The 21,702-nt window shown below is 47.5% G+C and overlaps 4 protein-coding genes and 1 non-coding gene across 7 annotated transcripts in view; 4 read left to right on the top strand and 1 right to left on the bottom strand.

The window, feature by feature from the left end:
- The window catches only part of LOC133132275 (neuroligin-2-like), a 44,276-nt gene extending 42,261 nt beyond the window's left edge, over window positions 1-2,015 (top strand). The window contains 1 exon segment of the mRNA XM_061247612.1: window positions 379-2,015. The gene's annotated coding sequence lies outside the window, so the exon portion shown is untranslated.
- Window positions 2,016-5,247: 3,232 nt separating this feature from the next.
- LOC133133611 (uncharacterized) lies at window positions 5,248-14,349 on the top strand. Its single transcript, XM_061249713.1, has 4 exons — window positions 5,248-7,131; window positions 7,800-8,655; window positions 11,409-11,674; window positions 13,741-14,349. Exons 1-4 carry the CDS (start codon window positions 6,829-6,831, stop codon window positions 14,347-14,349), a joined length of 2,034 nt encoding a protein of 677 aa, XP_061105697.1. The 5' UTR covers window positions 5,248-6,828.
- Window positions 6,105-6,295, top strand: LOC133134160 (U2 spliceosomal RNA). Its single transcript, XR_009709277.1, has one exon. It is a non-coding gene; the product is annotated as a U2 spliceosomal RNA (small nuclear RNA).
- A 1,454-nt stretch (window positions 14,350-15,803) lies between the features above and the next one.
- Window positions 15,804-17,852, bottom strand: pop7 (POP7 homolog, ribonuclease P/MRP subunit). 2 transcript variants are annotated; one of them, XM_061247233.1, is made up of 2 exons: window positions 17,587-17,852; window positions 15,804-16,607 (listed from the first exon to the last, which is right to left on the bottom strand). In XM_061247233.1, the coding sequence occupies exon 2, from the start codon at window positions 16,597-16,599 to the stop codon at window positions 16,219-16,221; it is 381 nt and encodes a 126-aa protein (XP_061103217.1). In that variant the 5' UTR covers window positions 16,600-16,607; window positions 17,587-17,852; the 3' UTR covers window positions 15,804-16,218. The 2 variants fall into 2 exon arrangements, with proteins under 2 accessions (XP_061103217.1, XP_061103216.1); XM_061247232.1 differs by having other exon boundaries at window positions 15,804-16,683; window positions 17,587-17,849.
- The window catches only part of LOC133132085 (ephrin-B3-like), a 12,998-nt gene continuing 7,778 nt past the window's right edge, over window positions 16,483-21,702 (top strand). The window contains exon 1 of one of the 2 annotated variants that reach the window (XM_061247230.1): window positions 16,483-16,772. Coding sequence is in view for 1 of the 2 variants with exons in the window: in XM_061247231.1 (XP_061103215.1) it covers window positions 20,265-20,413 (149 nt within the window). In the remaining variant the exon portion in view is untranslated. Of the gene's footprint in view, window positions 16,773-19,761; window positions 20,414-21,702 lie in introns of those variants that run through there. The other variant, XM_061247231.1, reaches the window with a different exon arrangement.

Genomic DNA, 21,702 nt, shown 5'->3' with positions numbered 1-21,702 from the left:
GTTAGCGGGTATTGCAGGGCTGGTGTGGTTAGCGCTCTCTGTTAGCGGGCATTGCAGGGCTGGTGTGGTTAGCGCTCTCTGTTAGCGGGTATTGCAGGGCTGGTGTGGTTAGCGCTCTCTGTTAGCGGGTATTGCAGGGCCGGTGTGGTTAGCGCTCTCTGTTAGCGGGCATTGCAGGGCCAGTGTGGTTAGCGCTCTCTGTTAGCGCTCTCTGTTAGCGGGTATTGCAGGGCTGGTGTGGTTAGCGCTCTCTGTTAGCGGGTATTGCAGGGCTGGTGTGGTTAGCGCTGGCTGTTGCAGAGTCAGTAGGTTAGAGGTAGCTGTTAGCACTGGCTTCACTTGAACAGTCCCACACTGTCACCCCATTTTGCCTTACAGACAGGAGGAAGGCCTGAGCTCCTCAGCGCCCTCTGGTGGCTGTGACAGGGAAGCGCAGAGAGGTGGCGTTCAGCATGAGCCGCCAGGGGCACTGCAGACAAGTTTCACACTGCGGGCGTGTCTCAGGCTTACGGTCGCAGGGTCCACTAGGCCACAAACGCATCGCATGCACACAGATCTCAGCCGTATGGGGATAGGCTAGCAGGCCTGCTATAGGGGCTGTGTGAGGGGCATAGGCTAGCAGGCCTGCTATAGGGGCTGTGTGAGGGGCATAGGCTAGCAGGCCTGCTATAGGGGCTGTGTGAGGGGCATAGGTTAGCAGGCCTGCTATAGGGGCTGTGTGAGGGGCATAGGTTAGCAGGCCTGCTATAGGGGCTGTGTGAGGGGCATAGGTTAGCAGGCCTGCTATAGGGGCTGTGTGAGGGGCATAGGTTAGCAGGCCTGCTATAGGGGCTGTGTGAGGGGCATAGGCTAGCAGGCCTGCTATAGGGGCTGTGTGAGGGGCATAGGCTAGCAGGCCTGCTATAGGGGCTGTGTGAGGGGCATAGGTTAGCAGGCCTGCTATAGGGGCTGTGTGAGGGGCATAGGTTAGCAGGCCTGCTATAGGGGCTGTGTGAGGGGCATAGGCTAGCAGGCCTGCTATAGGGGCTGTGTGAGGGGCATAGGCTAGCAGGCCTGCTATAGGGGCTGTGTGAGGGGCATAGGCTAGCAGGCCTGCTATAGGGGCTGTGTGAGGGGCATAGGCTAGCAGGCCTGCTATAGGGGCTGTGTGAGGGGCATAGGTTAGCAGGCCTGCTATAGGGGCTGTGTGAGGGGCATAGGCTAGCAGGCCTGCTATAGGGTCTATGAGAGGCATTAACCCACCACATGACCAAATGCGATGCAGATCAGACCAAGCAGAACTCAACATTTTACGAGGGACTAGTTTCTGATCTTCTGATTTATGCTGAACTGAGTTATGTGTGGGCGATAATAAGAAATGAAGGAGCATGTTTAATTTATAAAGCAATCGTCAAAACGAATGATGGCCTCCATTCTTAGCTTATTTTGGTGTGGCGTTGATTTTCCTGTTCAGTTTTGGGTTGAGAGGTGATTGCTCCACACTCTGGCTAAAGCTGTGGCAGGGAGCTGGTTATTTTCACATCATCACTGAGCAGGAGGTTTACTTGTGCGCTGTGTTCTTACTGCAGAGATGAGGGCAGGAAATGATCTATTTTTGAATGAAATTAGTTTTTAACGGAGGCGTTGGAGACGGACCCGGATCTCTGGCTCAGCAGCACAGAAACATTCTCTAACGTTCTGGCAGCGTTCTCCCAGGGCTGCCGAAACGCTGCAGGAACGTTCTCTCAACACTCCCGGCCCCGTGGCCGGGCTGCCAGAGGGCCTGCTCCTGTTGTGTTCTTTTCCATTTTACTTTTGTCAAATTTAAAAAGAAAAAAGAAAAAAACTAAAAGTCTTGACATGAAAAAATGTTAATAATGGGTTTTAAAAAGGATTATTTAAAAAAAAAAGAAAAAAAAAGCAGACTTTAAAAATATTAGTACAGTGAGGATTTTTCTGTTTCAGTTAGGAGTTATTACACACTGTACGGCGTGTTTCTGAGCCGGGAAACATTAAAATCATTCAGAGACAAATGACACGCCGGCTCTGGCTCTTCTGTGGAATGTGTGGCTTTAATAAAACTTTAAAATCCTGAGAGGTATTCTGGTGGCTGTGCCCACTGCACAGGAATCCCTCTCCAAAGGAATCCGCCATCGCTGTTTGGTTCGGCTTTATCCACCATTGCATTTCTCATCAGGTGTATTTTTATTGTCAGTTGTCCATGAATGTGAACGCATCACTTGCTTATTTGCTGAATGATTGTGTTGGTAATGGACACAGACACACACACAGATAAACACACAAACACAACACACACAAATACAGATTAACACACACATTCACACACACACACTGATACACTCACAGGTGAGTTTGGGTCCCGCTCACCGTGGATACATAGCAGTGCAGGTGACCTCACTGTGTTCAGGTAGGTGTGTTCATTGTGCAGGTGACCAAAATAAAAATGTTATTTACAAAGACTGGCAGAATAAATTTAAATACATGGAGACAACGTACGTACTATTAGTTTTTATTATCACACGATTATGGTTAATGGAGGACGAGTCTAATCGGTGCTCATTTCCATTTCCACAGCTTTAGCAGTAATGTGTCCAAACGTCAAATCTTCTTAAGGGAAGTTAACTAGTTTACACCACATTGCCAGTAGATGGCACTAATGTCCCTTCTACACACCAGTTTGGCATTTGCCAATCAGTTTGAGATGAGAAACTAGATTTTCTTCGGATTTCTGTTGTCCTTTCTCAGAACAGCGTTGCACATAAACCGCAAATGGTGTCTTTGTATGAGTTGATTTCAGTAGAGAAGCGGAATGCTTACAACAGCAGTTCCTTAACTATGCTGTCAAAAACTTCAGATACAAGTAAACTGGTGGCATGAAAAATTAAAAATACAACTTTGGAACGACATTTGTTAAGCGCACACTGACCGCTCAACTCTCCCTGGCATGGGTAGGAAATGGAAAACAATGACAATGTGTATGTGCCTTGTAAACCAAACACTTTAAGGCCCGTGGTTATTGGCTATAGTCACTGTAGACATTATAGATGATGATATTGGCCATGTAAGCCAACATTTCTTCTGTCATTAGACTTTGAAAGCACATTTAATTACGTTTTCAATTCGATCAGAAGGCCTACTGATGCGAAAAAAGCGGGAGTATTGAGTTAAGAAAGTTGCTTCCATATGCATGCTGTGGTGATTCTCTTGACCGTATTTGATCGTGCAAGTAGGCCTAAACTTTAAATTATTTATTGGGGGGGGGTATTCCGTGAACGTGTATTTTATTGTCATGCGTAACTATTGGGTATGAAGCTGCAACAAACCAAACCAGGCACTCGAGGAATGAAGCTGCTTTTTTGTGGTTTGAGTTTTAGGTCTTAAATTTAATGTGAATGTAATCACTCGTGTGTTGGTGCGTTTAGTTGGGTACGGCAGATAAATAGAGTAAATGTACCTATATTGAATGTCAGCTTGTTGCTCATTTTAAAGGTAGCATTGTAGGGTTGTTTTGTTCCGTAAATACTTTTTTAATGATCACTCAACTGTTTAGCTCGTTTACGGTTCTCGCTGTGCGGTTTAATGCGCAGTTGATTTTGGATGTGGTCCTGAGCCGTATCTGCTGACATGAATGGCCTAACCCAGGGGTCGGCAACCCTGGTCCTGGAGAGCCGCAGGGTGTCCTGGCTTTCAATTAATGCCAAGTAACAACGAAAGCCAGCACACCCTGCGGCTCTCCAGGACCAGGGTTGCCGACTCCGGGCCTAACCTCTCCCCACTCGGAGAAAAACGGCTTGTCATTGGGAGCATTATTGTACCATACACGATACTTTGCGGAAATTTGAATGTAGAAATGTTTCTTTAATCGGAAAACACGCCATGTTCCAGTGTGTAAGTTTGATGTCCCAAAGTGGGTGTTTTCTTTAATTCTTCATTTTTAACCGTTTAATGTATATTACACATTGTGTAGTTGTATGTTCGCTTGATTGCATGTTTCTGATGAGAGAGGGGAACAGGGAGAGAAATAAGTAATTTTGTATTTATAGCCAATTTTCTTCTTTGGGATTCAAAGCGATTTCCAATATAAAAAAATAATAATTTATGAAGACTGACAATACGACGGAATACATGGAGACAGCATATGTACGATCCGTTTTTATTACCGTACGATTCTGGCTAATGTAGGCCTGTGTGTGAGGAGAACCAGAGAGAAAAAGTGTAGTAGATGCCCCTTTCCACCCATGCATTGGGAATTTAGATTACATCACACAGCCAGTAGGTGGCAGTAAGCTTACGCACCAGTTCGTGAACAAGCCTGCCAATGCCTGCCAGTTTGCCTTTTGGTAATTAGTTTGAGAAGAGCAAGCAGGTAGAACAGGCCCTTTCTATTTTACATTTTCAAACCATTGATAGGAAATACTTTAAAATTAAACGTCGCCTGCTCCGTAAAACACGCATTTCATCGAACGTCGTAATATAGGCCTAATCACTGTCTAGACATTAAAGAAAATCATGCTGGCTATGTAAGCCAACATTCCTTCTCTCGTCAGTGTTCAGTTCGCGTCGTGAGCTTATTTGAGTATGCAAGTGAACTTAAAATTAACTTTTGGCGGGATTCGTTGAACGTGTTTTTTTTATTGTCATATGTGTATTGGGTATGAAGAAAGCAGGCAGCTACCCAGCTAGCTGCAAGCAACACTGCTGAAAGAATTAAGTTGCTTTTAGTGATTGTTCAAATGTTTCAATTCAAACTAAACTGTGTTTGGTCATATCTGTTGTCACTTATTAGCATTGTATCCTATATCATTTGAAAGCCTGTTCATTTGCATTTGTGGGATGAGCACCGCAGCTGGGTGGGGTCCCAAGTGAAATGTGACAAATTTCCCTGCCAATGTCAAACAGTGTGTTCTCCTGTTGGTATTGATTCTTGTTTTGAGTTGTTTGGGGGATTATTTAGCAAATATTTTGCTTGGGTTAAATTCGAGTACATGATTTTTGAGATGTTATGTCCGTCTCAAATTAAAAAGATGTACAATTGAATCAAACTTCAAAGAGATTAATCTCTTCCATTCTTTAAAAATTGTGGCAGTGTATATAAAAAATGTCAACAGTTTTTAGTGGAACATTTATCCTACCCTATATTGCACACCGGAAGTAATCCAGCTCTTGTTGCTTTGGATTGTTAATTTATTTTTGTACTTTCGCCTACTTGTATTGCTTGCATAAAAGTGTAGCTACAGTGGGGTCTGTGATTACTAGTGAAAATGCTTATTTTCTAATTTAATACAAACTTTCACCTACAGAAGCTAGGGGATGTAATATCGGTTCCTTTGTTTATTGGAATAGTTTAATCGGTTTTGTTACGTATTTTACCGTTCGTTTGTCAAGTAGAAAAGCGATTGGGATATGCCCCAGAGTAGTGTGGTTGTGCGTCACGACGACGATGTGCTACCCGTCCGCCAGCACTAGCCAAGCCGACCTATTCGAAGTCATTGATACAGAAGGAAATGTCCGAATCCAGCGTCTACAGGTGCTCTTTCGGTTTTAACTTGAATTAAAATCGACATACGTTCAATACACGAAGGTGAAAACGCACAAGTTGCTGCACTGAGTGAGGTTCGCTTGTGAGTTCGACTACTGTAGTTCAAGTGACTCGTCGGATTGTGTTGTATCGTGACATGTATGACATTATGCATATCGCTGAAATCGTATCGATCAGAATGTTATTTCAATCGTTTGATGCTGGGTGAACTGAACCAGCTGAACGCGCGAAGCAGCAGTAAATCCGAAGCGACTCGTTGCGGTATGTGCCTCATCCGCTGCCGTAGTTCAGTGGAATGACGCTTTAAAAATTCGATGCCACTTCGGTGTGATTGGTGGAAGTTATTTTAATGTACATACAGTTGCATCCTGGGATCTTTATGAAATGATCAAACAATGAAAATGTACATAATTGAGCTCTCGGGAGTACCGTGATGTACTGCCATGTGTTATGGAATAGTATTTCAGTTGTAGGGGTTATAAATTAACTGTGCCCAAATCTTCTATCCCGTCACTGTACGCTGTGTTTCCCGCAACGACTCCTTCGACTCGAGCTGTCGTTCAGTATCGCTTCTCGGCCTTTTGGCTAAGATCAAGTGTAGTATCTGTTCTTATCAGTTTAATATCTGATACGTCCCCTATCTGGGGACCATATATTAAATTGATTTTTGGAACAGGGAGATGGAATAGGGGCTTGCTCCGTCCACTCCACGCATCGACCTGGTATTGCAGTATATCCAGGAACGGTGCACTCCCCTCCCGGGGAAAAAACGTGGTTGAATATTAATGGCTTTTAATTTAAATAGTTGTTAGTTGTGTGTTAACGTTTGTGGGAACCTGGTGTTTAAACCTGTATTTAACTGCGGTTCAGGGTGTGAATTGGGTAGTGTGGGGTGTGAATAAAGTGGTCTTTGGAGTGGAGTGAGGCTGTGTAAGGTGCATTTGATGGGTTGAAAGGTAAATAAAGGTACTGCATTTATAATTTGGACCAGAATCCCAAAATAAATACGTTTAAGAACCAGTCATATAAGCCTACATACAGTGAGTCTTTAGCCCTGTTTGTGTTGAGCTCCCTCTCATGGTGTAAGTGTTTCACTACACCAAGGAACTTGGTCTTGGCTGTTTTGAGTATTTCAGTCATTGCTGAGATATTACTTTGTGTGTCTGTGTGCATTTGAGTGTGTGAGTGTGTGTGTTTGAGCACCGGTGTGTGTGAGATTTGCATATTGGCTCTGTTAGCTCTGCAGCTCTGTGCGCGTGGGGTTTAGACTCTGCTTGTTTCCCGTGGCGATGGCTGGTTGCTGGGCAGCGTTGCCGTGGCAGCTGGTTGTGCTGGGCGTGGTGTGGGGGCCGGGGTGCTGTAGTGTGGGCACCGTCCCGTCTCCGGACTGCAGCGAGTTCCTGTTCGGCGGTCGCCCCCCCGCAGGCCTGGAGCACCCCACCCTCCGCTACGTCTGCCAGCGGCTGAACGGCCGCGTGCGATTCCTCACCCTGTACGACCCCGTCGCCCGCATCCCCGTGTACTCCGCTTACCGCTTCCACCGCTCCGACGGCCTCAAACGCGCCGACGCGGCCTGGATGTACGAGCCACAGGTACGCACACCTGCACTACCCCTTTACCTGCTCCTGCAAACCACACCTTTACCTGCCCTGAACATAGCCATGCTTTCATTAGAGCAGTGCTAGCATTAGCATTTCAGTGCTAAGATGGGAACATTAGCATTGCAATGGTACAGTGCTAGCATTAGCATTTCAGTGCTAAGATGTGAGCATTAGCATTGCAGTGGTACATTGATAGTGTTAGCATTGCACTGGTATAGCACTGTTTCTGTTTCTGACAGAGTAGGAAAGGCAGTATTTAATCTTGAATTTAATTTAATAGCTTTTCACATTTGCAATGCATCCATTCAGTGTTAAATTTGCATTGAGAGAACAGCCGTCATTCTGATATGGAATGTACATTCGCCCTTTCAGTGTGTCTATCAGTATTCCCATTCATTCATAGCCGCCCTGATGTTTTTACCAGTTTATTTGCAGAGGCTCCTGGCAGCTGCAGACCAGCTCTCTCCGGTGAATGCATCTAAACCACTTCACTTCTGCAGATGTCCTTATTTAACTTCCTGTTTCTTGTTTTGAGCTGAAGGTGTGGTTATAACCTGTCTGTTTCTTGTTTTGAGCTGAAGGTGTGGTTATAACCTGTCTGTTTCTTGTTTTGAGCTGAAGGTGTGGTTATAACCTGTCTGTTTCCTGTTGGGCTGCAGTTGTCAGATGTGTCAGAGTCGGGGGAGATGCAGCCGATCCCTCCGGAAGGGCTGATGGGAAGGGTGGAGGCCATGCAGGCGGTGCTGGAGGACTACTCTGACAGCGTGGGGTTTGTTCGGGGACAGCTGAACCCGGACGAGCACCAGTCTGACCCCGAGGATAAGGCGGCGACATACACGCTCACGAACGTGGTTCCTCAGGACGCGGGCTTCACCGGGCCCTGGGCGCGGCAGAACCACCGGGTCCGCCAGCGTCTGAACAACTACTGCCGCGGCCCGGCCCACATCGTCACCGGGGTGACCACCTCCGGCCTGGCGGTGCGCCGTGCCGGCCTCCCGCGCGTCGCCGTGCCGACCTACCTGTGGTCGGCGTACTGCTGCCCCGAGTTCGACCGGAACGCCCCGCCCGAGGAGCGCGCGCGGCTGCCCGCCTTCGCCGCCCGGGGGCAGAACCGCCCGGGGGCGCCCGTCTCCGAGCTCCACCTGGCCGCCCTGCAGGACTTCCTCAGGAGCGCCACCTACGTCCCCCACAGCTTCCAGATCTTTCTGCAAGACTGTGGCGCTCCCCCTGCCCTCCTGTTCCCCGGGCCCCTGCTCCCGAGTCCCCTGCTCCCGAGTCCCCTGCTCCCGAGTCCCCTGCTCCCGAGTCCCCTGCTCCCGAGTCCCCTGCTCCCCGGTCCCCTGCTCCCCGGTCCCCTGCCCTCCGGTCCCCTGCCCTCCGGTCCCCTGCCCTCCAGTCCCCTGCCGTCCGACCCCCTGCAGCCAGGCCATCTGCCCTCCGACCCCCTGCCCCCTGACCCCCTGCAGCCAGGCCATCTGCCCTTTGACCCCCTGCCCCCTGACCCCCTGCAGCCAAGCCCCCTGCCCCCTGCACTATCTGCCCCCCCCCTCCCATGCTAACTGTGTGTGTCTATTATATGTCATTTGGATGATTCCTTTCCCAGCATTTGTACATTGGCTGAAGGTGTTTGTGCTTTAAACTGAATAAAGGTTTGCTGGTATTTATTTACTCTGTTTTTGTCAGTAAGTGTGACGTGTGTTGGAAGCTGGGAGCCAGGTGTTAGTTTTATCTCTTTTGAGGAGATTACATTACATGGCATTTAGCAGACGCTCTTATCCAGAGCGATGTACAATGAAGTGCAAATCAAACACAAGTATGAGTGCTAAGAGGACGTGAGAGGACAGTACAGTTCCGAGTCCTAGTGTAAACATACAGATAATCAGAATCCTTGAAGAGTACAATCAACTTTCAAACTAGCATACCACAGTTGGCAGCTAGAATACCCTGAATACAACAGCCAATAAAAAAACAATATCTATACATAAGTGCCATTACAGTCTAAGGCTAATCATGGTGGTGAGTTAGGGAGGGAAAGCTGTAGCCTAAAGAGATGAGTCTTCAGTCTGCGCTTGAAGGAGGTCAGAGACTCTGCCGTTCCGACATCCACCGGGAGGTCATTCCACCACCGTGGGACCAGGACAGACAGCAGTCGTGAGCTTGAAGTGCAGGTGTGGCGAGGGGGGAGGCGCCAGACGGCACGAAGTGGCAGAACGAGCAGGAGGTGAGACACATCAGCATCTGTAAGGGGACAGAAAGAGGAGAAACGGGGCAGGCACAGAAGTGGTAGTGGTCGCGAAGGTGCTGCGGATATCTGCAACCTTCTCGTCAAAAAATACCGTCATCAGCAGTGAACGAGGACTGAGATGGTGGGGGAGGTGTGCTGAGGAGAGAGGAGAAAATGGAGAACAGTTGACGGGGGTTAGAAGTAGAATTCTGGATTTTTGTTTGGAAGTAATTTGGCAGTGGTGATGGCAGAGGAGAATTCCGCCAGGAGAGACTGGTAGGAAGACAGGTCCGATGGGTCTTTTGATTTCCTCCACTTCCTCTCAGCTGCACGTAGGCTGGGCCTGGAGGAACGTAGAAGGTCAGAAACCCATGGGCTGGGAGGGGAGGATCGAGCAGGCCGGGAGACAAGAGGACCGAGAGAGGTTACATCGCACAGAAACAGTGGGGGTGAGAGAAGGGGAGGGAGGCAGAGGGGCTAGGGGGATGGAGAAGGAAATGAAGTGGTGATCAGACTTGTGTAAAGGGGTAACGGGTTAGAAGAGGAGCAGTTCCTCAGAAAGATCAGGTCGAGAAGGTTTCCAGCCTTGTGAGTTGGGGGAGAGTGCTGCAGAGAGAGGTCAAAAGAGTGAAGTAGTGGTAAGAAGGCAGCAGACTGGGAGGCTTCCAGGTGGATGTTGAAATCTCCCAGGAGGATAAGTGGGGTGCCATCCTCAGGGAACGAGCTGAGTAGAGTGTCAAGCTCATCAAGGAAACTTCCCAGGGCACCTGGAGGACGATAAACGACGACAATATAAAGTTTAGCAGGGTGAGTAATTGAGACAGTGTGGCATTCAAAGGTGGATAGGGATAGGTCAGTGAGGGAAAATGCAGAGAATTTCCAGGAAGGGGAGATCAACAAGCATGAAGTCAGCCTTCCGTGTGGCTTAAGTTATTCATTCACAACAATGCATATTTTGCATAGCCTAAAGTGTCCATTGATAACTGTGTGACTGATAGCCAGCACCAGTCCGGTATGAGAGGGACTCTTTGTTCTGGAAAGCCTGTTTTGCATCGCTACGATAGCAAGAGGCTCACAAGGGGCCTTCTGCTCAGCTGACTGGCAGGTTTCCAGAGAGGAGTCCAGCACTGCGGCTCGTAGAAACCAAACTCATGCAGGACGCACTGTGTGTCCTGTGTCCTGTGTCCCCTCTGCATGTGTCCTCTGCGTGTGTCGTTTTTCTTCATTGGACCAGAAGGGGAGAGTGGGGCAGTGTAGTGAATGAAATAATTAGCAGGGGTTATAGGACCAAGCAGAAACCATGAAAGGATGACCTTGAATGTCTTGCACTTCTGAGTGTAACTACAAGTTGACTGGGGGTGGTTATAGTGTTGTAGGCAAATGCCATTATTCTCTCCTTAATTTGTAAGAGGATCCCATACTTTTCTGTGATATATAGTTAGATATATAGTGGAAAGTATTTTGATTTATATTATGTGCGTGTTTCTTTTTGTCCCTAGTGTGTGTGTAATTTGATTAAGTTCCCTGAGATTTGGATCTGTTTTTGGAAGATCATAATTCTGGACTTTTTAATAAGTGACTGCCAGGGCCCAGGTCTGGAAATACTGTTCTAGCAGATCCAAAACTTGTAGGGGGTAAAACCTACATCACTTTCAATGACTTTGTGCAGTAGACCTTTGTGCCAAATAGAATCAAATGCTTTTTGGAAATAAAAGATAGGTCTATATTTTGGAGGATTTGGGAGATATACTGTAACAGTTTAAAGGGGCTAAGAACCCTGACTTTTACAAAGGCAAATTAGCACACTAACTAACTGGTCTAAACTATCTTCTTTATTCAGGCTGAGACGGGGCATAGAGCTATAAAGTGATGGTGTGGTTTTCCAATCGGCTCTGTGCTTTACATACAGAGACACCATTTAAATGAGCAGCACACGCCTGACTGCTGACTGTGCAGCCTGCAGGGTCCATCAGAGGACGTTGCCTTATTCCGCCGGCTACCATGCAGCAAGTAGGGTTTTGGAGTTTGGTTTTGTTCTGCGCAGGTTTCCCCGGCGTGCCACGGGGCGCTGCCACGGTGGTGGAGGACTTCAACCACGTGGAGCGGTGCAAGGACTCGCTGTACATGGGCACGCCGCCCCGCGGCTTCATCGACTACCGCCTGAAGAGGATCTGCCAGCGCTACGCGGATCGCCCGCGCTACGTCACGCTGTACGACCCGCAGAAGCGCATCCCCGTCTACTCCGCCTACACCTTCAAGAAGACAGAGGGCGACCGGCGCGTGGACTACCCCTGGATGTACGAGCCTCAGGTCAGTGCTAACGCTAATCAACCCTACACCTGTATATATGAGCATCAGGTCAGTGCTAATGCTAATAAACCCTACACCTGTATATATGAGCATCAGGTCAGTGCTAATAAACCCTACACCTGTATATATGAGCATCAGGTCAGTGCTAATAAACCCTACACCTGTATATATGAGCATCAGGTCAGTGCTAATAAACCCTACACCTGTATATATGAGCATCAGGTCAGTGCTAATAAACCCTACACCTGTATATATGAGCATCAGGTCAGTGCTAATAAACCCTACACCTGTATATATGAGCATCAGGTCAGTGCTAATAAACCCTACACCTGTATATATGAGCATCAGGTCAGTGCTAATAAACCCTACACCTGTATATATGAGCATCAGGTCAGTGCTAATGCTAATAAACCCTACACCTGTATATATGAGCATCAGGTCAGTGCTAATAAACCCTACACCTGTATATATGAGCATCAGGTCAGTGCTAATAAACCCTACGCCTGTATATATGAGCATCAGGTCAGTGCTAATGCTAATCAACCCTACACCTGTATATATGAGCATCAGGTCAGTGCTAATAAACCCTACACCTGTATATATGAGCATCAGGTCAGTGCTAATAAACCCTACACCTGTATATATGAGCATCAGGTCAGTGCTAATAAACCCTACACCTGTATATATGAGCATCAGGTCAGTGCTAATAAACCCTACACCTGTATATATGAGCATCAGGTCAGTGCTAATAAACCCTACACCTGTATATATGAGCATCAGGTCAGTGCTAATAAACCCTACACCTGTATATATGAGCATCAGGTCAGTGCTAATGCTAATAAACCCTACACCTGTATATATGAGCATCAGGTCAGTGCTAATAAACCCTACACCTGTATATATGAGCATCAGGTCAGTGCTAATAAACCCTACACCTGTATATATGAGCATCAGGTCAGTGCTAATGCTAATCAACCCTACACCTGTATATATGAGCATCAGGTCAGTGCTAATAAACCCTACACCTGTATATATGAGCATCAGGTCAGTGCTAATGCTAATCAACCCTACACCTGTATATATGAGCATCAGGTCAGTGCTAATAAACCCTACACCTGTATATATGAGCATCAGGTCAGTGCTAATGCTAATCAACCCTACACCTGTATATATGAGCATCAGGTCAGTGCTAATGCTAATCAACCCTACACCTGTATATATGAGCATCAGGTCAGTGCTAATAAACCCTACACCTGTATATATGGGGGCGACATGGCTCAGGCAGTAAGAGCAGTCGTCTGGCAGTCAGAGGGTTGCCGGTTCGATCCCCCGCCCGGGCTGTGTCGAAGTGTCCCTGAGCAAGACACCTAACCCCCAAATGCTCCTAACGAGCTGGTCGGTGCCTTTCATGGCAGCCAATCGCCGTTGGTGTGTGAGTGTGTGTATGAATGGGTGAATAAGAAGCATCAAGTGTACAGCGCTTTGGATAAAGGCGCTATATAAATGCCAGCCATTTACCATTTACCATTTACCATATATGAGCATCAGGTCAGTGCTAATGCTAATCAACCCTACACCTGTATATATGAGCATCAGGTCAGTGCTAACGCTAATAAACCCTACACCTGTATATATGAGCATCAGGTCAGTGCTAATAAACCCTACACCTGTATATATGAGCATCAGGTCAGTGCTAATGCTAATCAACCCTACACCTGTATATATGAGCATCAGGTCAGTGCTAATAAACCCTACACCTGTGTATATGAGCATCAGGTCAGTGCTAACGCTAATAAACCCTACACCTGTATATATGAGCATCAGGTCAGTGCTAATAAACCCTACACCTGTATATATGAGCATCAGGTCAGTGCTAATGCTAATCAACCCTACACCTGTATATATGAGCATCAGGTCAGTGCTAATAAACCCTACACCTGTATATATGAGCATCAGGTCAGTGCTAATAAACCCTACACCTGTGTATATGAGCATCAGGTCAGTGGTTCAGCTATTCGGAACCATTATGGCCCTGTACCCACATATTCCCCCTCCCCCCCCCCCAGCTGGCAGAGGTGGATGGGAACGGGAACATGATGCCCTTCCCACAGGGATACCTGCACATGAAGTTTGAGGACAGCCAGGCGGTTCTGGACGACTACTCGGACGTGGTTCTGTACGAGCGCGGGCACCTGAACCCGGACCAGCACCAGTCTGACCCGCACGACCGCGCCGCCACCTACACGCTGACCAACGTGGTGCCGGAGATCCGCGAGTTCAACATCGGGCCGTGGCAGCAGCACGAGGAGCGCATCCGCATCCGGCTCAACAACTACTGCCGCGGCTCCGCCTACATCGTCACCGGGGTGACCACCGCCGGGCACGTGATCCGCCGCAACAACCAGGACCGCGTGGGCATCCCCGAGGACGTGTGGACCGCGTACTGCTGCACGGAGTACGACCGCAACGCCCCGCCCGACGTGCGCATCCGCTTCCCCGCCCACGCCGCGCTCGCCAAGAACGCCAAGGAGGCCAACGCCGTGCACGAGCTGACCGTGCTGGACCTGGAGACCTACCTGAAGGGCAAGATGGACGTGGACCAGAACTTCCAGATCTTCTACGACAACTGCGTCTCCCCCTCCCCGCTCCCGCAGTACCTCCACCACACCATCTAGCCTCCTCTGCCACACGCTTCAGGCTTCACCTGGGTCTCACTTCTTTATCCGCTCTTTGTCTGTTTATTGAAGCCACTTTAAAGGCCTAAAACTAATTACTGTATCCCCCAACGAAAACACCATGACCAGACTGCAGGGCTTTTTAAACACATTTAAAAGGGCAATTTTACCTTTACGTTTTAAACATTCTATACTGTTTTAAACTCCTCACACCAGCTGGTCTCATATTGGCTGGTAACATGGTGGTTATTATAAACACAAAATGTACTTATTACATTTGTTGTTGTGGTCTAATTAAGTTCATCCCTTCACTAAATATGTATCTATAATCAGCGTAATGAATAGTAAACATTAAGCCTCACATGTGCATTGTCTTTCACCTTTAGGGGAAGATAAATGTATTAAAATGAGATGAAACAATGGGGAAACTGTGCTGAGTCTGTTCATGTGTAGGAATGTGAGCGTTTCAGTCACGTGATGTCCGTTATCTGTCTTTACTGCATGGCCCTGTCACTATCTGTGGGCTGAACCAACCCGCTGCAGAACGTTAACACCACACCTCTGCCCTGCAGACACACTGGGGCAGGGAGAGGTGGGGCAGGGAGAGGTGGGGTAGTGAGAGGTGGGGCAGACACACTGGGGCAGGGAGAGGTGGGGCAGGGAGAGGTGGGGTAGTGAGAGGTGGGGCAGGGAGAGGTGGGGTAGTGAGAGGTGGGGCAGGGAGAGGTGGGGTAGTGAGAGGTGGGGCAGGGAGAGGTGGGGTAGTGAGAGGTGGGGCAGGGAGAGGTGGGGTAGTGAGAGGTGGGGCAGGGAGAGGTGGGGTAGTGAGAGGTGGGGCAGGCACACTGGGGTAGTGAGAGGTGGGGCAGGGAGAGGTGGGGTAGTGAGAGGTGGGGCAGGCACACTGGGGCAGGGAGAGGTGGGGCAGGCACACTGGGGCAGGGAGAGGTGGGGTAGTGAGAGGTGGGGCTGGCACACTGGGGCAGGGAGAGGTGGGGCAGGCACACTGGGGCAGGGAGAGGTGGGGTAGTGAGAGGTGGGGCAGGGAGAGGTGGGGCAGGCACACTGGGGCAGGGAGAGGTGGGGTAGTGAGAGGTGGGGTAGGGAGCGGTGGGGTAGTGAGAGGTGGGGTAGTGAGAGGTGGGGCAGGGAGAGGTGGGGCAGGCACACTGGGGCAGGGAGCGGTGGAGTGACTCGGAGGACTGAAACCACTGGACCCTTCAGTCCAGTATCACTGTGCTGAACTTTGGTTTTTAGCCACTTCCTGCTGGGCTTGGGACTGAAGGGGTTAAGACACAGTGGAGGAGCAGAGACAGCTTCAGTCATTCCAGAACACATGAGGGGTGATACTGAGGGGAGCCAGTACAGAAATGGTTCTAGGCTCTGTTATTCAAAGGAAGGTTCAGCTTGGTCTTCTGCACAAATCCAGATTCATAAAAACAGCAAACCAGCGATCAATTTAAATACATTTTATTCTGTACAACTCAGCATTTTGCTCAAGCACAAACCACAACATCTGCAAACGGAAAACTCAGGATCTGAAATTGCACTTGATGTTGGACACACACAGTCATTTGGCCCAAATAAAATTGCAAACCTAATTGTAATAATGAGGGGCACTGATGATCTTCAGCATGCAGCAGCCCTACAGTCCTCCAGTCCTCCAGTCCTCCAGTCCTACAGCCCCACAGCCCTTATAGAGCCGTTTCAGGGGCACACTTCATATTAAAGACCACAGGAGGGGCGCTGTCGATCAAAGGACTGTCTCTTCTGTAAACGATTCACAGTTAATTTTTATCTTGCAGCTTTTCGTAGCCCCCGCCCACCCCCAACAACAGAGGGTCTCTGAGGTACTGCACTGTCACGTGCTCACTGGGGGTCGGGGTAGTACACTTTAATGTGAATGGCCGAGTTGTTGCGCGTGTGTGTGAGTGGCTCAGTCCCCGCCTCCTCCGGCTCCAGGTCGTCCACCAGCTCCACGGTGGAGGTGTTGGCGGCCAGCAGCAGCGCCCCCTGGCTGCCGCTCTGCAGCTGCAGCGCGATGTTGATGGCGCGGTTGATGGCCAGCCCCAGGCCGTGCACGCAGATCTCGCGCTGCGCGCCGCCGTCCAGCAGCTTCTGGCAGCGCGCCAGCTGCGCCCGGAAGTCCGTCTTCATGTTGACGTAGACGTCGTGGCGGCGCTTGGGCAGTTTGCGCGGCAGACGCTTGCGGAGGGTGAACTCCACCGGGTCCATCTCCACCGCCTCCATCTCCACCCCTGCGCCCGCGGCCCCCGGAGACACACACTTAGCGGCCGGACTGCAAGGCTCCGCCATTTCACTGACAGTGCGAAGCTGGTGTGGGAGCAGAGCGTCATAAGAGATTAGCTGAACATGCCTGTTATTCCATCCACATGTGTGTGGGGAGGGAATTAATCAGTAGGGTAAGACGGTGGTTCTCAAGTTCTGTCCAGGGGACACCCTGTGCATGGTGGTTTTCGTTCCAACCACAATTGCAATCGAAGAATTTTAGCAAACTGGTATTTTTTAATTAATTAGCTGCTTTTCATGTTTTGAGGGATTATTTACCCTCTTAAGCCACATTTATGACACACATAGCTATGCATGCCATGAACACTAAACGTGCCAAGATCACATTATGCTTACCATGCTACATTGCAAACAGGAAAAGAGCTAGCAAAGCGTTTATCAAATACTGAGGTGTAACAAGGTGAATCACTTAGCTCCTAATTAGGTGTATGTATTTAAACTGATAATCCTTTCCTTAAACTTAGTAACACACTGCAGGTTTGGCTCGTTATTTGCTTTGTCTTTGAATTCTTCATTATCTACTAAATGGTAACGAGCTGGTTTGGTTAATTTGATTTGTTGGCATTTTGGCAAACCAGCGAGATTTAAACAGTCAACAGTAGTTACCATGTAAATTAAAATTTTCGTTTGAGTCTCGTTTTGGATGTGTGCCGTAACAGTATTACGATAGTCTAACCAGATGGTCGACTCATTCTTAACATTGAATATTCCGTGTGTCTTCTATTAACAAACATTATTGATCGTAGTCTTGACTGACTAACTATACGTTAGTTTACGTTTGCCACTATTACTGAGCGACACCACCGCATAGCAGACGCAGTTGGACTCGAGAATGTCCATCGATACAGCTGCCGCTTTGACAGATGTGGGTATTGAAGCTTAAACGCCATTCATGTGATACATATGAACAACTTATCTTGTACTTACCGTGCTTCAAAAACACAGACGCAAAGAAAAATGTTAAACGGCTTCAAGATACGACGTTTGATGGAGGTTGATTATCTCTAATTCAACAGCAAAATCTGTAGCAACTGAGGCACAGCTGCTAACGGCGGAACGGAAGTGTGTATGACGTAGGCAACCATCCACCTGGAAGCATTCACTACAAAACAAATAAATATGTCGGTAATTTGCATAACTTTGAATTGCAGTTGGTTTTTAATCAATATCTATGCCTAAATACATAAATGGTGTAAAATACTCGACGTGTAAAATGTTTTAGCGAACTGCCACTGCATCACGTGATGGGGTCAGGCAAACTCCTCCCTAGTCACATGGTACGAACAGGGCGGCCATCTTACTAATACACTTTTTTCCATTTTACAAATATACACAGCAAGGACTGGGCAATACAAATGCACTTCGTTGGGCAGTGGCTAAATCATTACGAAAGGCACGGTTAGATTAGAATTGTGTACGCAATTGTACACATTCGTTCGACGAATATAACAAAGAGAAAGAATTCAATTCAAGAATGCTTTATTGGCATGCCTGTAATAACACTATTGCCAACGCCGGTAGTAATAACGACTATATAGTTATATACAGAATTATTATAGGTCGCTAATACATTCTTGTTTATGATAGGAAAAACAGGTACATTATGTTTTATGTACTGCGTGCGTGCGTGCACTCGAGCGTGTGGGCATGTCTGTACTGTATGTGTTATATTATGTTAAACTGAGTTGGAGTTAAACTGTAAAAGGGTTCTGATTTTCTGCATGTTTACACTAGGACTCGGAACTATACTGTCCTCTCGGGTCCTTTTTGCACTTGTTCTTGTGTTTAATTTGCACTTTGTTGTACGTCGCTCTGGATAAGAGCGTCTGCAAAATGCCATGTAATGTAATGTAATGTAAAAGGTAGTGGTAATGAGCAAAAGTGATTCCTTGATAAGGCATGCAGTATCATTTATGACATTTTTATAATCTTAACACATTTTGACACAAAAACTCTTGAACCCCACTGTATCTGTGTTCTGTTCTTTATTCTGACAGGTTGGAATTACCGGTGTTATTATCGCTATTATAACTTGAAATTATAAACCCCGTCACCTGCCGTTTCTCGGTAGTAGCTGGTTACCATGGAGATGCTAGTAACGCCTGAAGTAACAGGTGCGCGCGCTGCAGCCTGCAGAGGTCGGAAATTGCTTAGACATTCAATAGAGTATGCTAAGAGTTTCATGTTAACTTCAGTTTAATGCAGCAATTGATTCTTAATATGTAGACGATGTCAAATTTGCCCATAAACTTGTAATTAAATATAGTCGCTATTGGTAGACCTACAATTTGCAAAACGCACCTCAGTTCAAAATGTGGGTTGCTAGTATGTCTAGTCTCCACACGGTGGCATTGTTGCTCCAGTTTTATCGGCTAACTCCTGTGTTCAGAGTGTGTTTAATTTAATTGGTGTGTTCAGAGTGTGGTTATTTCAATCGGTGTGTTCAGAGTGTATTTATTTTAATTGGTATAAGTGGGCAAAACAACTGCCCACATGAAGCTTAGCCACAATAATGGCCGAGTGCTAACGGTCCTCTGGAGGCGCTATGGTCATGAGATAAATGAAACTGCCGAAGGCTGGTGGTTAAAACTAAAACAGTTTGGCGTGGGCAGTGGGGGTCAGTGAGTGACAGGTGGGAGCAATATACTGCTTGATTCTGTACTCATCCTGGGGTCCCGGACGACCAACACATGTCTCTGTGAGTTTGGAATGTGTAGGAAGGAAGGCTGATAAAACTTCAGAGAACTCACTTCTGCACTAGTTTGGCGCGTCTGTCACTGGCTGCTCCAGACACACACACCCCCTCACCCCCCATTCCCTTCGAGCAGAGCGCGGCCAGTGCGCTGGGAGCGATGGGCGAGTCAGGGTGACTTGGAGCAGCAGATGAAGAAGCAATTAATCGAATGCAAATGTCTGAGTTGACGAAGCCGGCTGTTAACATCTCAGCCTGTTTGTGCTATAAGGCGAATCTTGGCAGCTATTCCATGTGCACGTTTGTATTCATTCTGCCTTTTTCGTAAAACTTCTATCAGATGCCATTCGTCGACCTTACACTTCTACACCTCTCATTTTTTTTATACAAGAAGAATGAGTGGATGATCGTCTCGTGAAAGAGCATATACCGTCCATGTCCTCGGGGAAATGCTCTCGCTCCCCTGAGCACTGGTGGGGACGGGAGTATACATCCATGATTTTAGCGATGGTGACGGGAACCACTTCGATCGTAAATAGTTCCCAATGTTCTGCGTTTTTTCCACTGGGATAATCCAATGAAAGGCGAGAGACCCTCGAGGTGTATAGTAGTAACGGGTCAGTTTTTTATTTAAAATATTATTTTGGTACTAGAGTAGTAGCCTATATTTTCATGTCATATTAAAGGCAGTCTTCTAAGGAAAGGAAACCTATTTTGCAAATGATAATATTTCGGGTCAAGACACGTTGAAAAACTTACACAATTTGGGTTTTAGTCCTTGTATACGCGCGGTGTGCGTGTATTTCGGGGGCGCATATGCCGATGCGGTTGGCGGAGTCACGCCGTCGCTGTTCGCACTGACGGATTAATTAAACTTTTCATACGGTGGAGCGCCTGACTTCCCGTCGCTTTGATGGGAGAAGAAAGGTCTGATTCAGGGGTGACAATGGCGCGTCGGAGAGGCGCGCACGGATTGAGGATTCTGGTCGTGTTCCTTATGGGTTTACTTGGAATCTCCGCGACAAACATGGAGCCCGTATACTGGAACTCTTTGAACAAAAGGTACGTCATTATGCCGCTATGTTCCTTTCGTATTTGATGCGTCTGCATATCGCCGGTATTCCACGCAGGCTATAGCCTATACAGCTTCCCCAACAATACCACAGTGGTTTCAATCAAGTGACTTAAACATTCATCGGTTTATGAAAACAAGTATCTGATACTGAATTTTTGTTAGAGCTCGTGTTTTATACCTGCTCAGGGTGGCGGTTGGACATTTTTTGGAAATCAGTTGGTGACTGAAGCAGGTCAGCGACGCGTGTCACTGATACGACAAGTTTTCCTGATACATGTATTTGTTAAGTGGACTTTTGAGTAGACCTTTGCGTATAAGTAAATACCACCATTATTAAACTTGCCAATAGTAAGAAGTCATACAATCAGATATTATTATTATTATTATTATTATTATTATATTGTGATATTAGCCTATTGTAGGCTCGTAGTTGCAATATAATCAACATTGGGCTCTATTTCTTGACTAATAACTGGTCAAGAACATTTTTTTATTTGGGTTTAAATCCAGTGCTACCATAACTACGGAGGCTGAGAGTTTGCTCTCAGATTTCCAGAAACTGAATTTGGTCTGAACTTTGGTTCAGTTTCTAAGTTAAATAACCTTCAAGCAGTTCGCCCTGAAGGCGAAATCCAACGTGTGTTGTGTTCCACGGATGTGTATGGCCCTAACGAATGAAGAATGTTCCTGCCGGCATCCCGCAGGTCGCTCTGTGTGTGGACTACGAGCCTAAAGCAGTTGCAGTTTCATCGTGGCTTTGACGCTGTGTTCCTTAATCTCAAACCTGCATTGTCTTTGTCTAAAGGTTGGAATAGCCAGTGCAATAGCCAGCCAGTTTCTTCTTTGTTAAATTCCGGAATGTAATTGCATCCATTTTCAGTGTTCAGTGAAATAGCGAGCAAGGTTGTAAGGTTGTCCACGCATGACAGCGCAGGTATGGTAATCGTGCTTAAAGCCCTGATGTCACATCACCCCCCCCCACTTGTACAGTCCGCTACTCATACGAGGCGCGAGGGAGCTGTAATTGGCAGTAACTAGAGGGGGGTGGTCTGCGTTTAAATGTGATTTCTGTAGCTACATCTCCGCCCTACAGTGCATGGGCGAAAAACAACTGAATTTTTGTTCTGCTTAGGCCGGCCATTATAGTTTTTGGCAGCCGTGTGTGACTTTGGGGGGGACTCTGTGGAAATGACTTCCTAGTTTCCATGGAGCTGCCCTTATTTCCTTCTTCAGGCACTTACTCAGTCGCGTAGAGCCTTTAGGGAACTGAACCGCC

Source organism: Conger conger, chromosome 7 (genome assembly GCF_963514075.1).
Source record: "Conger conger chromosome 7, fConCon1.1, whole genome shotgun sequence".
NCBI lineage: Eukaryota > Metazoa > Chordata > Actinopteri > Anguilliformes > Congridae > Conger > Conger conger.
This window is presented reverse-complemented; position numbering and strand designations above follow the sequence as displayed.

Excerpts from the sequence above, each read along its gene's own strand:
- LOC133133611 (XM_061249713.1), top strand. The coding sequence starts at position 6,829 with ATGGCTGGTTGCTGGGCAGCGTTGCCGTGGCAGCTGGTTGTGCTGGGC. Across the intron at positions 7,132-7,799 it reads CCTGGATGTACGAGCCACAG|TTGTCAGATGTGTCAGAGTC; the intron begins GTACGCACACCT and ends GTTGGGCTGCAG. Across the intron at positions 8,656-11,408 it reads CCCTGACCCCCTGCAGCCAA|GTTTCCCCGGCGTGCCACGG; the intron begins GCCCCCTGCCCC and ends TGTTCTGCGCAG.
- pop7 (XM_061247232.1), bottom strand. The coding sequence starts at position 16,665 with ATGGCGGAGCCTTGCAGTCCGGCCGCTAAGTGTGTGTCTCCGGGGGCC.